General features: G+C 43.5%; 1 protein-coding gene across 3 annotated transcripts in view; it reads right to left on the bottom strand.

Moving 5' to 3' along the window:
* Positions 1-20098, bottom strand: part of PPM1L (protein phosphatase, Mg2+/Mn2+ dependent 1L) — a 116438-nt gene that overhangs the window by 17464 nt on the left and 78876 nt on the right. For all 3 annotated transcript variants that reach the window (XR_015700487.1, XM_087739581.1, XM_009463841.2), the window contains exon 3: positions 4544-4705. Coding sequence is in view for 2 of the 3 variants with exons in the window: in XM_087739581.1 (XP_087595707.1) it covers positions 4544-4705 (162 nt within the window). In the remaining variant the exon portion in view is untranslated. The remainder of the gene's footprint in view (positions 1-4543; positions 4706-20098) is intronic.

Genomic DNA, 20098 nt, shown 5'->3' with positions numbered 1-20098 from the left:
ACAGATGTTAGATATCTCAAAAAGCCGGAGATGCCTTAAGTGAATCTCAGAGCGCTGCAGGGAAGAGCTGGATTGTGGCTGCCAGTGCTGCTGAAACAGCTGAAGCAGAGCAGTCAGGAATGGCTCCGCTTTCAAATGAAGCAGCTTCATGCTCTCGATTCCCCCAGTGAGACCGACAACTTATTGAACACAGGTATTCCCATACTACACAACTTACTGTTCAGAAAGCCTTATGGCAATGCTAGGACAAAAATACTGAAAGCAAATCTTTATATTCTTGTGCTAGTAAACCCCTCCTTTTTCTGTGTAGTTCACGTTTTCCCCATTTCAGAAGATCTATGAAGGAAGCAACATTGAAAACACCTTGTAGTAGGACCCACATCTCACTTTTAAGGCATAAAGCAAAGAAGCAAGTGCAAAAAGATTTATAGGCTCTTCTATCAAACTGCCTTGAATGAGCTGTGTCAAAAAGGACCAAAAAACTGTGGTGAACAAACCCATCATGCAATTTACTTCAAGTCAGAAAAATGCAACATGGGATCTGACTGACTGATTTTACCATCACCAGGATTAAGGCTACTTCTAGTTGAAAATATGTATTTTATTTAGGGGTTGCTTATAGTGAGATACATTTTGCACTGAAATCGATGACTGATGCATCCAGCACCTGGCTGTTAGACAGTCTGACTGTGCCAGGGAGGGAACCATACAGTGCTCAAGCTTCAAGTGTAAAATTTAGGCACCTTCAGTTCCTGTGCACGCATCTGCGTGCCACTGTCTGCACTGCTTCACAGCAATGTTCCTGTCATCTTAACGTGAATAAAAAGCCACTTGAGGACAAATAATTTGCAAACGTGGAACATGGAAGTGTATGACAAAATGAGGTGAACTGTCGTCTTTCTTTTATATCTGCAAGCTGTCTGCTTTGGTGTTCTTACAAATGCCTTTGTTCTTTGTAGTTATCCGAATGTTTTCAGCTCTGCACTTCAGCCTATGCGTTATTTGTCAGTCATCTAGTCACCTAAATCTGACAATAGCGTTTCCATTCCTGGTTGGCTGATCTAATCTGTAAATTCCTTCTGCTTTCAGGTGAAACTACATTTCATTTAACGATTCATTGTCGTTTAAAGCTTGAAACTTGATTTGTGTTAAAACCAGCAGAAAGAAAACTTTTTTAGCGGGGTGTTTTCATGAATACTTCTATGGAGTCTTCATTATGACGATGCTTCCTTCCATAGTCAAAAAAAGGAAGGACTGGTGAGCCGACCGCAAGTCCTCTCTAGATGTGCAGTCAGACAAACCTCGTCCAGCTGCTGCTGCAGGTTTTGCGGGTGCCTCGGTTGAACGTCACACAGCCACCTACTCCCCAGCACAGGGAGTGTTTTCACAAGTGATTAGGACTATAGGAACTGGAGCGTAATCATGTGAACGTACTGGAATGACAGGGGGAGCAAAACGCAATTAAGAACAAGCAGTTTTAAGTCGACATTTTACACGCAGTTAGAGGACAGCAATGCCTGCGCCCGTTCCTGTACTTGCAGAGGAGATAGCAGATGCTGCTGACTCGCTGCAGCGTGCTTACTCCAGCCTTTGCAGGTTGTGCTTACGCATACAAAGTGACTTTTCGGTGCCATTCTCATGTGGCACCTGGAACTGCCGACGGCACAAGTTGAATTCCTGTGGTTTGCTGAAGTGTCTGTTGGCACTTCTAATGTTTTCTTTTATAAAGCCATCCATACAGAATACATAAAAATGCTCATGGAAAAGCAAACATTCTGCAGCGCTGGCTGTCACCGGAGAAGAAAAGGCATTAAAGAAAGAGAAGCTTTTTGGCAACCGCACAAACATTTTGCATGTTAGCGAGAGCTGAGCTCAGAGGATTATGTTCAAGGTGAATGACTTAAACTTCTATCAGTGACAGTCACCTTGTGGCTCTGCAACTGAGTGTTTCTTCACAAGCCAAAACCACAGTTGTTTCAAGGCCACTGTCTAACATTGATACTATACACATCGCTCAAGCTCCCGGTCGGAAGGAGATTCCTTGTGTTTTCTGGGGAAACCAGCATCCTTGTGTCACAGGACATGCATTCCCCTGTCCCACAGGAACGAGTCAGACTGGTGGGACCCCGATCTCATTCAGCTGCGAGACAAGCAGCACCACAGCACTTTTGGGTGTGCGTCAGCCAGCCTCTTGTGAAAATAACAGTCAGTCTTGACGAAAACCCTGTGATGGGTGCTGTTAACTGCACAGCCATGCTGTGGAGCAGGTAATCCCACAGGATGTGGCACCTCAGCTCAAAACCGAGGGCCCTGCCCTGTTCTCTTAGCTGCTGTCTTTCCTTTTGGCATTGGGCTGCAGGCTTGGGTACCAGTGACCTCCCACTGCACTGCAGGAACTCCCACGAGCAACCTGAGCGTTGGCTTCTGGGGCTTCAGCACGAGAGCTGCTCGAGTCACGTCGGACTGAGAAATGGAAATTTTTTTTCAGGTTGTGGGTTGACTAAGACTTTGTACGCAGTGGCTGGGAGTGGGGAAAAGAGAGGGACTGAATTCAGCCCCCATCCACTGACCGCTGACAGCAGCAAGCAGCGACCCTCCTTAACATCCACCATGACGGCAAAAAATGACAGATTAGTTTAGACTTGTCATCCCAACGTTAACGCCCTGCTGAAATGCACAGGGCAAGTCACGCTTTTCTTTGAGCTGCTGTTTCAGGCTGCCTCAAATTGATTTATATCAGACTGCGGTTTGAAGGATATTTTCTCAACCGTGGCTATACGGATTTCACTTTTAAATGAAATCTAATCCTACTAACACAAACATGCAGTCATTTTATAACTACCTATAGGGCACTGGACAGCTTCATGGTGTAATGTAAAGCTGGAAAACCGAAACGTAACATAATGATGTGGTTATTGTCGCTTTCTTCAGTTCTACATGACAAGAAAGTATCGAGATGGTGGAAAAAAGTCAAGTACTTTTACCCATGTACACTTGATAATTCAGTTTGGGCACTTTGCTTCAATTTTACACTTACTGTATGTAAAGAAGGGATGTTCCAAAATGTAAAAGTATCTGGCAGTAGTATAAACTGGATTGTATGTTTTTAACAGCACTATGAGGCCGTATCAATCGTGGTAATACAATGGGGCAATAGGAAACAGAGAAGTGAATTCATTAAATCACTAGGCTAGATAGAATATTTCTTGTTTAGCTGCAGATATAACATTTACCTGTCTATTAAAATAATTTCTTCCAAAGCTGGAAATTCCTGCAAAAATCCAGGTTAATTTTTCATGTTGCTGTGTTATAAAGCCTTACTTCTACACAAAAGAAATAGCAAAATTATTTTTTTTCTCCTAAGTGAAGGCCTTCTCTAAGTGAACAATTGCTTAGAGGCCCTGGACTTGGCTAAGAGAGAAGCAATTTTATAGAAAAATCTCCAGATTTTATTGATACATCCCCCAAGTACAGAGTTGAAGCAAAGCGAGACCAAGATTTTCCTATTCCTTCTTAGGATCTGTATACTTTTTCTGCCCCTTTGGGGAAGATACCTGACCTCGGCTCTCTGTCTAGCAGCAGGAAGGATCCCCACTGCTCTTACACTTCCTTGGCGATAAAAGCAAACTGAGAGGAAAGCGCACACTGCACGTGTACGGGCATTCATGCTGGCGTGAGCATATTGATAACCTGTAGGTTTTAAAAATGTTTTATAACTCAGGGAAAAACTTGTTATTTCCACTTTACAGATGAAGACGTGGAGGCAGAGAGGCAATGCATCTCTGGAAGCAATGCTCATCGGTAGGTTTAACACAAACAAGAGGAACTTTTTTTCTTCATCAAATACTTTACTGCTGCAGGCTGCTGTGGGAGCCAAACCAGAAACGGGTTCAAAAGAGACTTGGACAAATTGATGGAGAATTGGCTATTAAACTTGATGATCCAACTGTAACTTCTAGCCCAGGAGGTCACTAAACTGACAAGTGATGAAAGCAAGAAAGATTTATTGCGGAAAAGTTGCTGTTTCTTGTATTCTTTCCCTATACTCCTGCTACAATTTACATGTTTGTGCTCATTAGCAGTCACTATACGGGAACAAAAAATAGCTTTGATGAATTAGATTCATGCTCTGCTTATTTTAGGAACTAAACCTCACTCAGCTTCAGACCCAGCCTCTCACATAAAGGCTGCTGATACGGTTTGGTGTGAAGAAGCCTGTAATGCTGCTGTTCCCGTTTATTAATTTGCTCCCTGCAGAGATCACAAGGGAACTGGCCGGGACAGTCAACTGGTTATTGAAGATGAAGGCTGCTCTTCTTACTCTGACACTGGCTTATTAAGGGATAGGCCAATCTGCTTCCACTTCTCTGTCTGCACCATGAAATCCCACTGAAAAGTGCTGTATTAATAATGGAAGATTTCATCTGCTGATGCCTCAGTCTGGTACTTTTCAGTCTCTCTCAGGGGAGAAGTCTATATTATTAACAGAGTAGAGAAGAAAAAAGGTGAACCTTCAATCCAAAGCAAAAACATTACAACTCACCAGCTCTTTTAATCCTCTTCCTCTCTTTCAGTTGGTAGGGCTTGTGATCGTGTGACAAGGGGATAGCATTCCCATCCTTGTCACACAAGACTCCTCGCGAATCACCAACGTTGGCCACTGTGAGCTCTTTATCTGACAACAGTGCGATCAAACAAGTTGTACCTGGAAAAAACAGAAGGGAATGGGAAGCAAAACAAATATATGGAGAGTGTGTGTGTGTATATATATATATATATATATATATATATATAAATGATTAGCAGGAAAATGTTCTTCCTATTAATAACGGCAGAGAGGGGCTGAAGCGGGAGGAGTGTATTCCAGCCTCCATCTGAGAGCCGGCTTTTCCTAATGGCCAAGGAAAGTAATGAAAGTACAAATTAGCCCCAGAGTCCACTCCGCAGCTTCTGTGAACTGAAACTACTGCACTGGACTGTGCATGGGTAAAACAGAGCTCTCTCCCCTCATCTCCTCAGAACTGCGGTCAGCTTTTTTCTTTTCTTATTGAAAAGAGGAAAAGATTTGACGTTTTTAATTACTTTAACCTTTAAATACACAGAAAATGTAATTAGTCATTGACCACCGTATCCAACAGGCATAGTATTTGTTGGCTAAGGTGGCAGGAAAATATTGGAAAAATTGGATGTTTTTCAAGTGAGAACACTATAGTTTTTATTTCCCTCATTTAAGTGGAATGAATGCTGAGCAAAGCAGAGCCCATTAAGACCATGCCTCTTCTATATTTTCCCCTTCTAGCTAGTGCAAGCTGTATTCATAAAAACTCCAGCTATTACAAATATTCCTTGTACAGGCTTTGGACCAGATGTCACAATTTCATTAATATTTTTGAATAGAAAGATGGCAAGTAAGTTTTTAGATATACACTAACAAACATTAAAAGGCGATGTGCGTGGCGCTCAGTTTAGATTACATGGTGCTGCTAAAATTTTTACAAAAGGTACTCTAGTATCCTTCAACAGTAAATAAAATTAACCTAATGGCTGCTTTCTTTTCCTTTTAAGTAGGCCAGAGAAGCACATGGTTGAGTTTTCACCTCTGCTGTTAATTTACATCTAATTATTCATTAAAAAAAAAGGTGCATCCCCAGCTGGGGTGCTCTGGAAGTGGCACTCGGGGCCAGCCTGATGAAGGGCCCCAGCGATGAAACTCAACCAACAGCAGCGTTAGAGAGCAACGCGGCTCTGCTTGTACGTTTTAATCAGACAAAGACGCAGTTTTAATGAAAATGCTGGCAATGGGGCATTCCAGCACTGCCTACCACCAGTGGCGTCCTGACCCCTGGTTTTGCTCCAGGGGAGCTATATTAGGGTTTAAGTCTATGCTCTGTGGTCGTAAAGCTAAATTCTCATAGCTGCTGCTTGTTGCGTCGCTGTCCAAACCCAGAATTAAAAACTATGTTTTGCTGTTCCCATGTCAGTAGTGGAATATCCCATGACTGGTATAAATAAAATAGCCAGTAATAAACAAGTTGTGTTTAGATGCACTGTGTTCTGAAGATTTATTTTTAACTTAATGGTCTGTCTTGCACAGCTCTGAACGAGGGCTATTTTTTCACAAGACAGGCATATATAAACATAGATATTATTTTTTGCAATTGACTGACATATCGCAGACCTAAATGGATATAGTTTCCCATTTGTTGCTAAAACCCCCATCTTAATGGCTCACCTAACAGCAGGACACGCAGAGGAACCTGTCCACCAGGATCACCTGAGGAACCCAGCAACATGAGCTGCCTGCTCGAGAAATACCTCCTCTGAAGACGAAACGAGATTGCACCAAAGGGCGTGAAGAAGGCTGTGCTGGAAGGGGCACCTGCCAGCTGGATGCCCACCCCGTTAGGATGCAGGTGGCCAGCCCTAGTACCCTGGTGAACAGACCCGCTCTAACGCCAGAGGACTTGGTAGTTAAAATACCAGTATCCGAAACACAAAGACAACAAAATAATAATGAGGGTACAAACTACTGCAGGGGGGTGCAGCTGGTCATTTAAGCAGAAAAAAAAGGGGTTTAGCATTTGAGGTCACCTCATTCTCTACCTGAACAAAAGCTAGTAACTCTGCAAATGCATAAAGCTCTGCTTCAATAAGGAAATTACAGCAATAAATGGCACCCTCCCTTGCTTTTATTTATGAAACGTTCCTTAACAAACATTCAAGCAGCATCGTGCTGAAAATCTGCAAGAGACTAGAGGGCTGGTACCTGCTGAAGCTGGTCTGACATTTTGTCTAAACTTCAGAGAGCAAAAGAGTCTTTGCAACATGGGTTGAAAACAAAACCTGTGAGATGTAAAACAGGGGCAAAAGTGAAAGCCCTGTTGGATGGGAACATAGAGCCAAAGCCAACTCCAGAAGGATCCCGGCGTGCTGCAGGAGAGAGACCCCCGTGCCACACGCGAGGCTGCAAGGCTCCGTGATCCACCACCCAACCGATGCTTCTCTCTGAAGCTCAGAGCTCCTGCTTTACCTCCAGCTGCCGTCTTGGCCTGACGTTTGCATTTGTAAATTCATCGACTCTCCTGGGTGCAAGACCACCCTACTGCTCTGCAGACTGCCTTCCCCCTTCCCGTGACACCAGCCCAGCGTGTATTTTTCCTACAGGCACTAGTAAAAATCATGTTTCCTAGTAAGGAAAATACTGCAAATAACATCCTAGAGCCCTGGTGTTTGGAAAGTAAAATGCTTCACAAATACAGTCATTATTACCACAATTTATATAAAAATGATAACGTTGAACACAGTCTTCTTGGTTATATGGTCTGTGTGAATGAAAGAGAACAAGCGTCTGAAACAGAAGATAACTTCCAAAGTGATTTAGGAAGGATCAGTTGTTTCACGGTCCCTGACTGATGGCTGGGCTATCGTTAAGTCCCTGACCTCACGCTACTGCCTGCCATTACATGAGAAAGCAAACTTATTTTACTTTGTTTTCTTTTCCATCTATTTTTATTTCAGTCATTTAACCTTGTGTAGAGTTAGAAAACATCGTGCTCTTGTCAGCTGCCTCAGATTTAATGCAATTGCACAACGGAAAATTCCCAACATAAAGGGTCCAAAATTGAGAACACATGTTATATTAGTCCCTCGATGCAGCTGCCTGAATAATACCCTGCTGAACATTTTACAAAGAAAATCACCAGAAAATTTAAAACCTTTACTATACTGGCTGCAGAGATAGCTTTTTTTTTTTTTAAGTCAGGTAAGATTATTGGTGTTGTATTTTAGTATCAGACAAGGCACCTTGTAAAAGTCAAGGCTGCACTGGCTCTACCAGTTTTTAGAAAACCGCTTTATCAAAAGGAGGAAAAGTCACCAGAGTGCAAACAAGACCTGCTTAACTACATTAAAAGGCATCAGAGAGCCCAGGCATGATCCAGCTCACCCTGCAGCCGCTGGAGATCTCGTGCTTCGCGTGTGGCGTCAAAGAATCCTGCTGATGCCGGGCTCCAAATCCCTGCTGGTGGGGCGGCTTGCAAGGAGGACCAGAGCTCTTGGGCTCTGGGTGGCCCAAGTTGTTTGAAATTCCCCCAGTGCCCTTGTTTCACTCTAACCCATTAGCAAAACTGCCGTTAATCTCACCAGGCGCTCACCACGTCGCTTCTTTTCTCCCTCTTTGCCAAGTTTTCCTTCTGTTTTCCAAGTCTCTCATGCCCCACAGGTTTCAGGCCCTCATCACATGTAACCTCTTCCCCCTCGTCGCTCTCTTCAATCCTGAACTTCTGCCCATCCCGCCTTCATGGAAATCACACCTCTGCCCTGTCCTTATCTCAGGCTTTTGGAAGGCGAAAGGCCCTGGCCAAGGCTCCCCTCCTCAACAACTGTCCTTCCCACAGGTGCCTTCCCACTGCTTTTCCCAGTCCTCCCCCACCTCTTCTGTGGCTCTTCACAGAGTCTCCTTCTCAGACAAAACTGAGGAATGAGATTTCCCCCTCCTACGTTTTAACCATTGCTTCCCCATTTGCACAACACGTGCCGAGGCTGCTCATGTGCGGCCTCCCATCGACACATCTTCCTACGCTAGTGACTTAATTTTAACATTTTTTATTTGTTATCGCCTCATCCCTATGCATCTCTGGCTCTTTTCTTTTGCAGTGCATCTTTTTAATGCCCCTCTCTAAAAAAACACCATTACCCTTGCTGATTTTTATGGCTACCACTGCTTTCCTGTCTCACCTGCGAGCTCATTGAAGATGCCATTTGCAGTCACTCCAGCTCCACGCTACGCCTCCTCCAACGCAGCCTCTGCCCCAGGCTCACCATCGAAACGGCTTCTGCTGAGACCATAACGTGGTTCTCCAGCCGCAGCGCAGCCAGCGAGCTTTTCTCATCCCTCTTACCTGCCTCTAGCACAGCCAGCTCAGCGCTTCTTCTCGGCTTATGAGACACTCTTCTTTCCTAGTTTCCCCCTTTGCTTCTCTAACCACAAGCACCTCTGAAGACCCCTTCATCCCTCTCCTCTCCTCTCTCAAGTCCAGTCTCTGACCAGCCCCCACTCCCCTCTGTAGGCTTGCTTCTGCATAGCCCCATCTGCAAACACATACATCACCAGTGTTGCCATACAGACCTCCACACCTGCTTCTCCACCCCAGAGCGGTCTCTTCTCTCAGCTAAAGGGTCAGCCTGTTTTCTTGCAGATATTTATCCCAACATTTCACTGCTCATCTTCTGCAGCTCGGTTTGGATGGGGTGGCCAGTGCCATGGGCTGTCTCCCATGAGCTTCCCGGGCATCATTTCCCACTCCAACATCCCATGATGCTGCCCTCAAACCTCAAGTTGGTGAGGCGGCATGAATAGCCCTATCAGGCCCCTTGCGGTACCACCACGGCAGAAGGAGATTGCTTTGCTGCCTCGGCTCAGCCTTCTAACACGTCCAATGTGGGAGTTTCACTCAGCTTCACTCCGTAGGGAAAAAGAAGAAAACGGGCAGAATGATGACCTCAAAACCAGAGACCATCATCATTATCTTTGGAGAGACCAACACTGTCCTCTTAACGTTTAGCCTAAAAGCATTAAACCCCAGAGGGCTAAAAGCCACATTAATTCCCGCACAGTTAGGGTTTGTGACAGCTCGTCTGTATTAAACAGAAGTCTGTGCAATAGGAAATCAGTCTAATCTCATCTCTGGAAACAAAGCAAAGTGACAAGAGAAAAAACACAAACGTAATCAATATTAATTTTTAGAGAGAGACTGAGAGACACGCAAAGAGACCCGAAAATGACAAGGCAGTGACTGGAAGTGTACAAAGCTTCACAGGTGAAGGATGCACAGCCTTTGAGATGGTCTGCAGAAGGAGGAGGTGGGCTGCACCAGCTGGGACCACTGTGAAGCTGCAGGGAAAAAGATCCCCAGTAACCTTTATTAGAAAGGGAATATCCCGGGTGCCTGGACCTGCACCATGCTCGGACGGACACAGCTTTTGCAGTCTGTGTTTCGTAGGGTCAAACATAGAGCTGGGGAAAATTTCTGTGTAAACAGCGTGAGCCCTGCACTGACAGTAGCTTTGAAAATAGCAGCAGGTTTGAAGCAGCCAGATCCTTTATCCGGGTATTGAACTGACACTGGAATAACAGCTCCGGCCAGTCCTGCCTTATCGGTGACTCCAAGCCGGATGGGAGGTACATTAAATCAACCCACATAACCACTTTTTGGTAAGTCTGGATCCCCTTTCACAAACTGATGGTGTACAACAGCACTCCTGTGATGCCTGACTGCCGGAGAGCAGAGGTCTACCACACGCTTTGAGCAAAAATGCATTCAGAGCAATTCAGGTCAAGAAATTTGGTACTTACTTGGCTGGATTGATTAAAAACCAAACAAAAACAACTCAAAAAAACCCTTCCCATCTTTTTTCAACAGTGCTCAAGCTTGAATTCACAAAATAATTAAGCAAGAGCTAATATTTTCGAGCTTCAATAATCTCCAGAAGGAAACAGAATTACTGAGAACAGTGCAAAAAGCGGGATAAACAAAAATATAGATTTATATTTACTCTCTACTAGCAACTCCCACTGCATGCAGCTTCGTTCTCATTTATAGACCACGCATTTCCACTTGCCTTACAGGGACTTTAAATCCTAAACAATAAGACTCCAGTCGTTTTCAGGGCAGATATGTGACGTTTTTATCATTAATATAGCTGTTCTCTGTGCCCATCTGCCTCAGCTCCTCCCATCGAGACCAACCATGGGTCTCCTGAATTTCTGTTTTACATGCTCTGCACATACCCATCAGGCAATGCAAATAAAACTTTGATTATAGCCTGTGGAATAGGCAAGACTGAGAAAAACACCGTAAGTATATGAGGGAGAGTAAGGCAGTCTCTTGCTTCCCAGCCACCAGGAATATGGATAAAAAGTGGTGTGAGACCATCAAGATCACAAAACGCCGCCTCCACGTGCTTTCCAAGTGACCCACTAATTCTAATCCAAAGCCATAAAAATAAATCTAATTATCCACTGCTTATCTATAAGATAAGCAACAATAAAACCAAGCAGCAGACATCCACGTTTCATTCGTCCTACGGCAGTGAGAGGAACTGCGGGAATTGCAGGGGCTGAAGAACTTTCCTTGCTCTGATGCCCCTCACCATGTCTGCACGGAAAGGGAGGGACAAACCAGGGACTGAAAACAACAGTTCTCCAAACAAAAATGATCCCAACAACCGGTAATTGGGGTGGGATCACTGTAAAACCTTTTGCTGGGATGAACCTTTTGCTGGATCCCAGTGATCTGCGTGCCTCCTCCTTGGCTGGTTTCTAATCCAAGGCGCCATTTCTCATGTGCATTTTTGGCTTCTCTAATGACATCCAACCTTCATCAAAGACTTTGTGAAAGGCCAAGCTAATTGTGCTCATTAGCACTTCTTCATCCTTTACTCCTTTATAGGCTATTGAAATGTTTAAATAGCCACACAATTTCTTTAGCAGAAGCTACGCAGATTAGAGAAAATGCTATAATAATCTCCAAAATATACAATTTTGGCAGATTACTGGGCTAACCGCCTGCGAATGAAAGAAACTGCTGATCACTCACAATACCTTTCAAAAATATATGTGCATTTTTGAAGTACCCACCTCCTTTTCCTCAAATGTCTTGCAAGGCATATGGGACTGACGAGCCTACACATCATACAGGCATTCGTCCCTGAATCCCTCAGTGCTGGTGTCTCCTACAAATGAGCTGCACCTGCCTTTTCTTTCAGTTAACAAAATTCTTCAGCGAAAGTCAGTTCTGTAAAGCACGAACCTAAAAATAACCATTCTGAAAATTCAAGGTCTCATAATTCCTTAATCATCTCAACATAATGTTTTTTTCCCCCTAAAATTAAAATAACTCCTCCTTTTAAAATAGCTTAAAAGAAACACCGGATTCTTAGAAATACACAGAAATTACTTCAAATCTTTCTAGGATTGTAGCTTAATGTCCACCTCGAAACAATTCCTACCTGGCTATATGCAGTACTAATTTAAGATTTTATATGTGAAACAGAGAACCATATTGTATTTCTTTTTAGATAGATCCTATTTTCCTGTCTAATCAATGAGTATGTATATATAACTCAATCCTGTTTACTATTAGTCATATTATATTCATCATATTTGGGATATACTTACAGACTAACAGATTCATGTAGATGTTCTGACTCGGCTATGTAAAAAATACCTAAAAGTGTTTTCCGGGTAGGAAAACAAGAGTTGGAAGGAAGTTTTGTGCATCAGGTAACAAAAATTAATTACCGAAAAATGGAAACTCTTTTGGGCAGCCTCTCCATCTTCCAGACTGCTCTGACATTGCCTCATCAATACTGCAGCAGAAAGGGGGAGCGCTCCCACCTTCGCGCTATCCTAGTGCCGCGTGATTAATTTCTTGTCCTTACGAAAAATACTCTTAATACAAAGGGGCTCTCCATTTCAGTTCAAAAGTTGCTTTCTTGGCAATGCTCCCATATTTAGTTTCGCTTGAACATCCCACTCAGCCGTTTAGTACGCTACAAGTAGAAATATGTTGAAAACGGTTTATTTTTTTCTGGTTAGAAATTTCTGTATGTCACCAGGCTAATTAAAGTGCAGAAAACCACACGTGCGATCTCCTTTGTGGACGGGCTCGGGCATTCTGCAGCAGTTAAACCTCCTGTGCAGCCTTGCAGCGATAAGACAAGAAAAAATGCCTACGCGAAGGTCTGTACGCGAGAGGGAAAGAAATCTCTTGCTGACACTTTCCTGCGAGCCTTCAGTACCCACGGGGTGAAACACAGCCTGTGTGGTCAGTGCAACACCAGCGTTTGCGCACAAGCTGCAAAGTCTGAATTCCGATTGTAAGAGCTCCTGAAGCACTGGAAACTACAATGACTGTAGGTGATCATGCAATGTAGTGTATATGCAGATAGGGATCCTGCTACTGCTATTTCAAACCATATTCCTACAATAGCTCTAACCAGCTGCTACATAAGCCAAGCAACGAGAGCGAAGGGCCTAGCTTAGCGTGAGGTTTAGAGATGTCAGGCAGAGCAGACGAAGCGCAGCCCCCGACTCAAAGAACGGCGAGCACGCAACACTCCGTTGCTGAAAAGCACAGATGGTATAAACTGAAAACCAAAAGTTATTGCTTTCAAACAGGAATTACACCTAATTTTTTTCCCCCCAATCTGTTGTTGAACATGTTTTCCCCAGTTCCTAGACTTCTACAGCAGAACTAAAATTTAGAGGCAATTTCATGTAATTTATTCTTTGAACTGGAAGCATCCCTAGGAGATCTGAGTAACTCTGACCCCAGGCAGTAACTAGCTTGGTTTCGTTTAGCTCGGCAACTGTGCTGAGCGATCTCAGAACAAAGCGGTGGGATTTCTACTGGGTCAAATGGCCAGCAGAAGAGGAGCCGGAGGATATCACGAGCCTTCCAAGCTCAGCAAAATACATGCCTCTGTTAACAAAAGCTGCTCGCATGAACCTAGGGTGTTCGGGAAGAAGTTGGACATTTTTCATTGGGAAAAATAACGGTATTCCCTCAAAATAACAATACCTTAACTTTTTGAAGGAAAAGCTGGGTAGAAGTTTAAAAACAAATAAAAGCTACTGAATGTTTTACAGTGAGATATGCGTAGTCTGCTTTGTTAAGATTTGACCCAAATTCTGCGATCTGTAAGACAGATCTTCTACGGATCCATTAGAAATCTTCTACAGCTTTGCATTTCCCATTATGAAAATATAGCAAATTTCAATGTAAAACAGTCTGCAGAACTGATCAAAGAAAACAAAAAGGGATTCCATCCTCCTAGCAGTTTCAGACAAATAAACCCCTCCACAATCACAGTGTCAAAGGTATTAAAGGTGTTATGTTTATGACACTAACTGGCTTTGAGCGAGTCAGTTTGGCACCGACCTGCTGCAGGATCCACCCCACATTTTAAGCCAAGCAGAAGTTTGCCGGTGGCGGCACAGGGACAGCCGACGCTCGGTGATTTTAAGTGTCAGCAATAAGGTCAGCAATGCCGCTGCTCCACATGCCGCCCCACGAAGCTGCGTAAGAGCATGACTGACCTTATCTGGTTAGAAAATGTTATGCTAGATGCTCAACAGGGTTTTATTAGCGACATTCAACTGTAACGAGGCCTGAAATCACAGGGAAAAAGTAGGAGCAAAATGAAAATCCCAGCTGGAAAAAAAACCCCACAAAAATAATTAAAAGCATCCAATTTGTGCCGAGTCCTGTGACATCTCTGGCTTTATCCTAGTCCTGCCTAAAGGGTCAAGGCTGCAAAATTTCATTTGAGCCCCAGGAATTGACCTGCACTTTCTGGAGGTGCCTGAGCCACAGTACCAGACTTAAAGCAGCAGCTATAAATAAGGTGTCAGCGGGTAGGCACTAAACTGAATTCAAGACATATAATTAGCAAACCCTTCACAAACAGTGTAACTAACAGCTAGCTTATAGATGCTGCGCACATCTCTGCATCACTCAGCCTTAACGGGGCTGTTCAAAAATCTCCGTTGCGGCTGGCAATTGTATCCGACAAATGGTTTTTACTATGACTGCATTATCCCTCGGCTCCTGGGGTTGGGTTTCACGAAGGACTAACAGCCATCGGCGGCAGGACCATCTATCAGACTGCAGCTAATTTCACGGAGGACCGCTGTAAATATCTGCCGTGCTCTCCAGCTGGCCCTGAGGCACTCGCGTGACGGATCACTCACCTTAACTCCTGAACAAATAAGGAACTTATTAGTATAGAGGCAGAGCTGTATAGCAAGGCGGTATTTAAGAGTTATTTACTCAGTGCCCAAGGTGATTCACCAAATTACAAATACAAACATGTACCCCGTCCAAAGGGATCAATGTCTTACTTTGTATCTCCTGCGCTGGCAGAAGAGTGTGAGCAAGAGGAGGAGGAAAAAAAGGGATGAGGAGTGATAACACACCAGAATTACACACAATTAATGAAGTTTGTGATTTAATTCAAGATCCTCACTCTGTCCCCATCCCCTCCGCTATCAAACACACAAAATTCACTGATGCAGATTTTATTGAGCTGTAAATTGAGGCTGGCCTGAGCAAGGATGGCAGCTTAAATCAAGCTGGTAACTTTTCCCCTCTTCGGGTTAATCAGACTCTGGGGCTAATCATCTTCCAATGCCCAGCCAAAAGTCACCTCAGACCATACTTTTTTCCTCCTGTATTTTCCCTACTTTACCCATTTGCAAATGCAAAACCTCCACATCTGCCGAACATCCATTTTTTGGGGGCAGAGCTGTCACCTCGGAAATCATCCTCCCAGCACGTGGCTGAGTGAAAACAGCACAGTTTTGGGGGCAACTTTTGTATGAGATCAGCAAATTCAACTGGCAGACGGAGCCCAGGCGAACACCTTTCTAAAGATCTGCCCAAGCCACTGGCAGACAGCAGCTGCAGCCCATAATCCCAGAGCTGCCTGGAAAAGATGCACACGGAGGAAGGAAAAAGCACTGTTATGGCTAAAACTCAGCAACTGCCGCTGTTAGAAAGGCATTATAGCACGAGGAAGAGCCAGTTGTTGCTTGTTTATGACCAAGTTCTTTACCTTAATGGGTTGTTACAGATTATGGATAGGGTTTTTAAGAAAGCTTCACTTGAGAACAGAAAGCCTCCTTTTGTTCCTGCTCCTTTTTCCTCCTACATCTTCCCATGTATAATTCAAACGCCGGGAAATAATGGAAAAGGCTAACAGTGATTGATTGTGGTGTGCAATGCAGCTGCGCATGCAAAGCAGGGCTTAGCACGAGCTGAACGCTGCTGCACATGGGGAGAGCGCAAGGACAGATGACACAGAGATGTGTGCAAGAGCGCAAGCGATCTCCAGAAACACAGCAACACCCTTAGATCATAAATCCCTGTGGATGTGCCTGTTCTTGACGTTATTACAATATATTTTCTTCTCAATGATTCTCCTCTTAAACTGTTTTCAGAAGAACCCAAATATTAGCTTTTCATACATGATATGGCAAAGCTAGGAGCAGTGAGACTGAAATTTCAATACTGAAATGTAGCAATTGCGGGTGTAATGAACAGTTTTGCAAAGGAGTACCTGGTGATGATTTTGTGCCGCTCCACCCTGCTATGGCAATGCTGTTTATGCTTGTCTGGGTCATGATGCAGGAAAATTTAATAAGGATCTCCAAATGGTCTGTCAGGTTTGTGGGCAGAACAAACTTTGCTGCCTTCACTGCTACTCACGAGACCCTTCAGGCATTTATCCCTGCGTCCATCAGCAGGTGACAAACATCTGCCGAGACGGACAGCTTTCTTCCAGAGGCCTGGAACAGATGTTCTCGCTGCCTACACTGAATTTCCAGCAAGCTGTGTCTTCAAATGCTATCTCTGCCTGATATCTTTTTAATAAATAATAAAAAAATAAGATAAATCCATGCTCATGTCTGTCTACTCATGCAACACGTGCATCTGAAATTGAGGAAGAACGCTGCGGTACTGACAGCAACCATCTCCAGTGATGGTGCATATCAACTGAATCTAAAGGTTTTCAAATGAAATCTAACAAAAACTTATGCAAAATAAACCTCAAACAATGGTTCTAATTCTCTAGAGCTTACATACTTTTTAAGTCTTTCATTAGGCCAAAGATACAAAAACCAGGAAAGACGGCAATCAGGTGGCGATAATGTAGCACCACTGAAAAACCCCTTTAAAAGCAGCCCTGCAACGCGGAGGAGCAACCTTTCCCAAATGTAGGAGACATCAAACCACCCCTCCCCGGGCACAAACCTGAACTGACTCTACCACAATTTCTGACTGAATTAAGTATCCACCTAAAAATAAGTTTGTGCATTTAAGACGCTTTCCAGACTTAATCGATAAGTACACAGAAAGGAAATGGTCAGCTAGTAATAATTAGTATTAAAACCATTAAATGGTTTAAAAAACATTTTCTTTCACACTTCTGAATGTCAGTACTCTGCAAGGGCTGCGATGGTTTCTTCCCTTTCTGCGGGACTTTGGTAATAGTAGACTTTTTAAATTATTTTTTTAAATCGTTACAAATGTGTAAATACCAAAGTGAAGAGTACGTGGCATTTATACAGTGAGATTGAAAATAGTTACATATGCTTGAGTAAGAACAGAACACTTCATGTGATTAATAAAAAAAATTCCTAACTTACTTACACAGCCCTGTAGAGTCATCGTTGCACCTACACTGCACCGAGGTTTCACCAAATATATAAAAATATATTTTTTTGGTTCTACTAAATATATAAATAAATTTACCAAATACCCTGAACCAACTATTGTTAGTGTTTATGTCGGTTCTGAAAAATCTACTGCTAGCTGACAAATTTAAATAGCTAAATACCTACTTCAAAATTTGATGAGGAATTGAAGAATATTTCACAGCCAAGTAGGCACCTGTCAAAGTGCTATTTCTGCTCCGAGCTTCTGCTGAAAGGTCGTAATTATATGAATAATAAAAATTTATTTTAATGGAGCAAAAGAATACAGCACGCTTGGGCTGGCTTAAATACATGTCCGTTGTTTACAAAGGTTGCCAATATTCTAGAAAGCTGGAAGACCACAACGTAGGAAATCAGAAAGTCGCAGGCTTTGCACTGAAGCTACACCCTGAAATGTAATTTAAATGGTTTTATGTGTACACCTACAGGCACCCTTAGGCTGGCATTCAGCTCCCAACTAGAGCTGTCTACCTGTATTTTACCCGTGAGCAAAAGCTAATTCACAGCCAACGGAAAAGAGCGGGCACGTTTAGGATACGACTCCTCACATACTAAAGCAGGTGCTTAAAATAAACCCATGAATCACACTAGAAATGCTCGTTTCTTTCTAATGACTATTGAAAAGGTCTAGAAAAGTTGTCCAGAATTGGATGCCTATCATGCAGATATTGAAAGGGAAGAGACAAATTGTACCCTTGGTGACTGCCCTGTGATGTCTGCTGTGGGTACTGGTCCTCTGCAGAAAATCAGAGCACTGGTTTGCGGTGACCAAGTTTAACAAGTAGCTTTAATGTGTAAAAGAAATTGAATATGCCAAAGAAAGTGTAGGGTGTAAGGCAGAGATTAAATAAATTCAGTAGTAATCATCTGGCTATGAAGAGTAAAACTTCCTACTGTATTATCTGGAAAAAGCACAGTGCCAAGTTCTCACTGCAGCAACCGAAGACCCAAAGAAGGGAGTTGTTTTAGATCATGTTCTTGAGATCGAGTACCTAAAAATCATTTTAAAACCAAACCTGAGCTGGAGAGACAGCCACCACCCGCGGCGGCCTGCAGGCCACTCTGGTTTTCTCCTTGTCAGAAGGAAGCCTCCGGCACAGCAATAAATGCGGCCCCGACACATTTGAGCGCTGTTAGTTACACATCTGCTGTGTCGACGTGTTTGCAACACAAGAGAAAATAAATTTACTGGGTTGCTACAGCCCTGTCAAGGGGTGCTCACCACAGCACACAGAAAGCCTACTGAGCAACATCCCTCGAGAGACTAGAAACACATTGTTTGCTATGACTGTCCTTTGCCTGTACGTGCTTTTTCTTCAGAAAAAGACATTGTTTCTGGCTCTTCTCTTCCTTGCAGCTTCTTTACGGCTCTTCTGTTTTTGTTCTTGCATATTCTGTGCAACCCACTGCCTTTGCAACTGTTGTTTTTATCGTGTTTAGTGCATGACTTTCTGCTCTTTAAATCCCTCCTAAAAACTTACATAAAGCTTTCCAACCATTTTTTTAGGCTCAGGTCATTTCATATTTGGCAGTGTTACATGTTCTTGCAGGACCATTATCACTGTATAATTGTGAGATTGCAGATGTCTGCTCTTCCCAATGCTGTCAGCAGAGCATGCCCATACCCTGCCTTACTGGTAATGGCTGTAGCCGAGACTGGAAGAGAAATATTCTTGAGGCTCCTTTTCAGGGCAAGGATTTAAACACCTGACAAGTCACCACTATTGAAAGTGTGTTCCCGTATTTCCCCGAAGACCGAGCCCTCTGTGAAAAGGACCAGTCAAACACATACCAAAAGCATGGTCCAAGCATGAGTGTGCATTATATGACAATAATTTTTTTTTTATTTTAAAGAAGGTGGACATACCAAACCAAGCGGATCTCTTCCTGCATTTTTAATGGGTTATTGCTGTGCACAAGCCACCTTGAGATAAACATCACAGCAAAGATAACTTACTTTATCTTCACTGCGATGTAACATAATGATGACTTTAGCCGGTAAAGCTCTTCGCAGTGGGAAAAAAGGATCTTCCCCAGCAAGGCATTTATTATCACAAATTATAGGATATATTTCTGGTGCAATTTTACTGCTTTAATTTTCTCATTTTCTCCTTGTAGTCACTTTCTCTGGGGGAAAAGACCTGTCTGCGCTGCCCGAAAGGGAGCACTGTAATTGAAAAAGGGGCAGTATCAGCCCCTCGATAATTAAAGTTAACCTTTTCCCAGCATGACCACACTAGCATGGACGTTTGCGTGAAGCAGATGGATTTGCCAACCTCTCGGGCTAAAGTTTAATCTTGGATATTTTTGCTTTTCTGTACTTTTGCCAGAAACAGCAAATGCTCACGGGACTGGATCTATGCCGTGTTGCAGTCCTGCAGTCAGAATGAAGGTCTGAGCCTTGGATTTACGCTCAGAGCCGATTTTCACAGCTGCAGCTACTGGAGAAACCAGACCCAGTTTTCTGCGAAGCACAGAAATACAGGCTGAACACAAGAAATTGATTTAATTCCTTATCCGTTCATTATATCCTAAATCGTGCCAGGAGTGAGGAGTGGAGGATGATGCATCACCAGCTTTGAAGGACCATGGGATGCCCAGGGAGAGCACAGCACCTGGGCATGGTTGGGGAAGGCAGAGTACAAACCCCCATCTCATCCAGAGACAAAGTGCAATACGTTGTGGTGCTAATGGCCACATTTTTTCTCAGCAGAAAATAAATTTTGTTGCTAAAATCTGAGTATTCAGGCAACTGGAGACATGGACTGCTAGCATAAAAACTCGCTTTAAGAAACACTACGGTACTGACTGCAAGCG

The sequence above is a fragment of the Nipponia nippon genome, unplaced genomic scaffold (assembly GCF_047370975.1).
Source record: "Nipponia nippon isolate SJK-2023a ecotype South Korea unplaced genomic scaffold, ASM4737097v1 scaffold_7, whole genome shotgun sequence".
In the NCBI taxonomy this organism is placed as follows: domain Eukaryota; kingdom Metazoa; phylum Chordata; class Aves; order Pelecaniformes; family Threskiornithidae; genus Nipponia; species Nipponia nippon.
The sequence above is the reverse complement of the archived record's forward strand: the minus strand, read 5'-3'. Positions and strand labels throughout refer to the sequence as shown.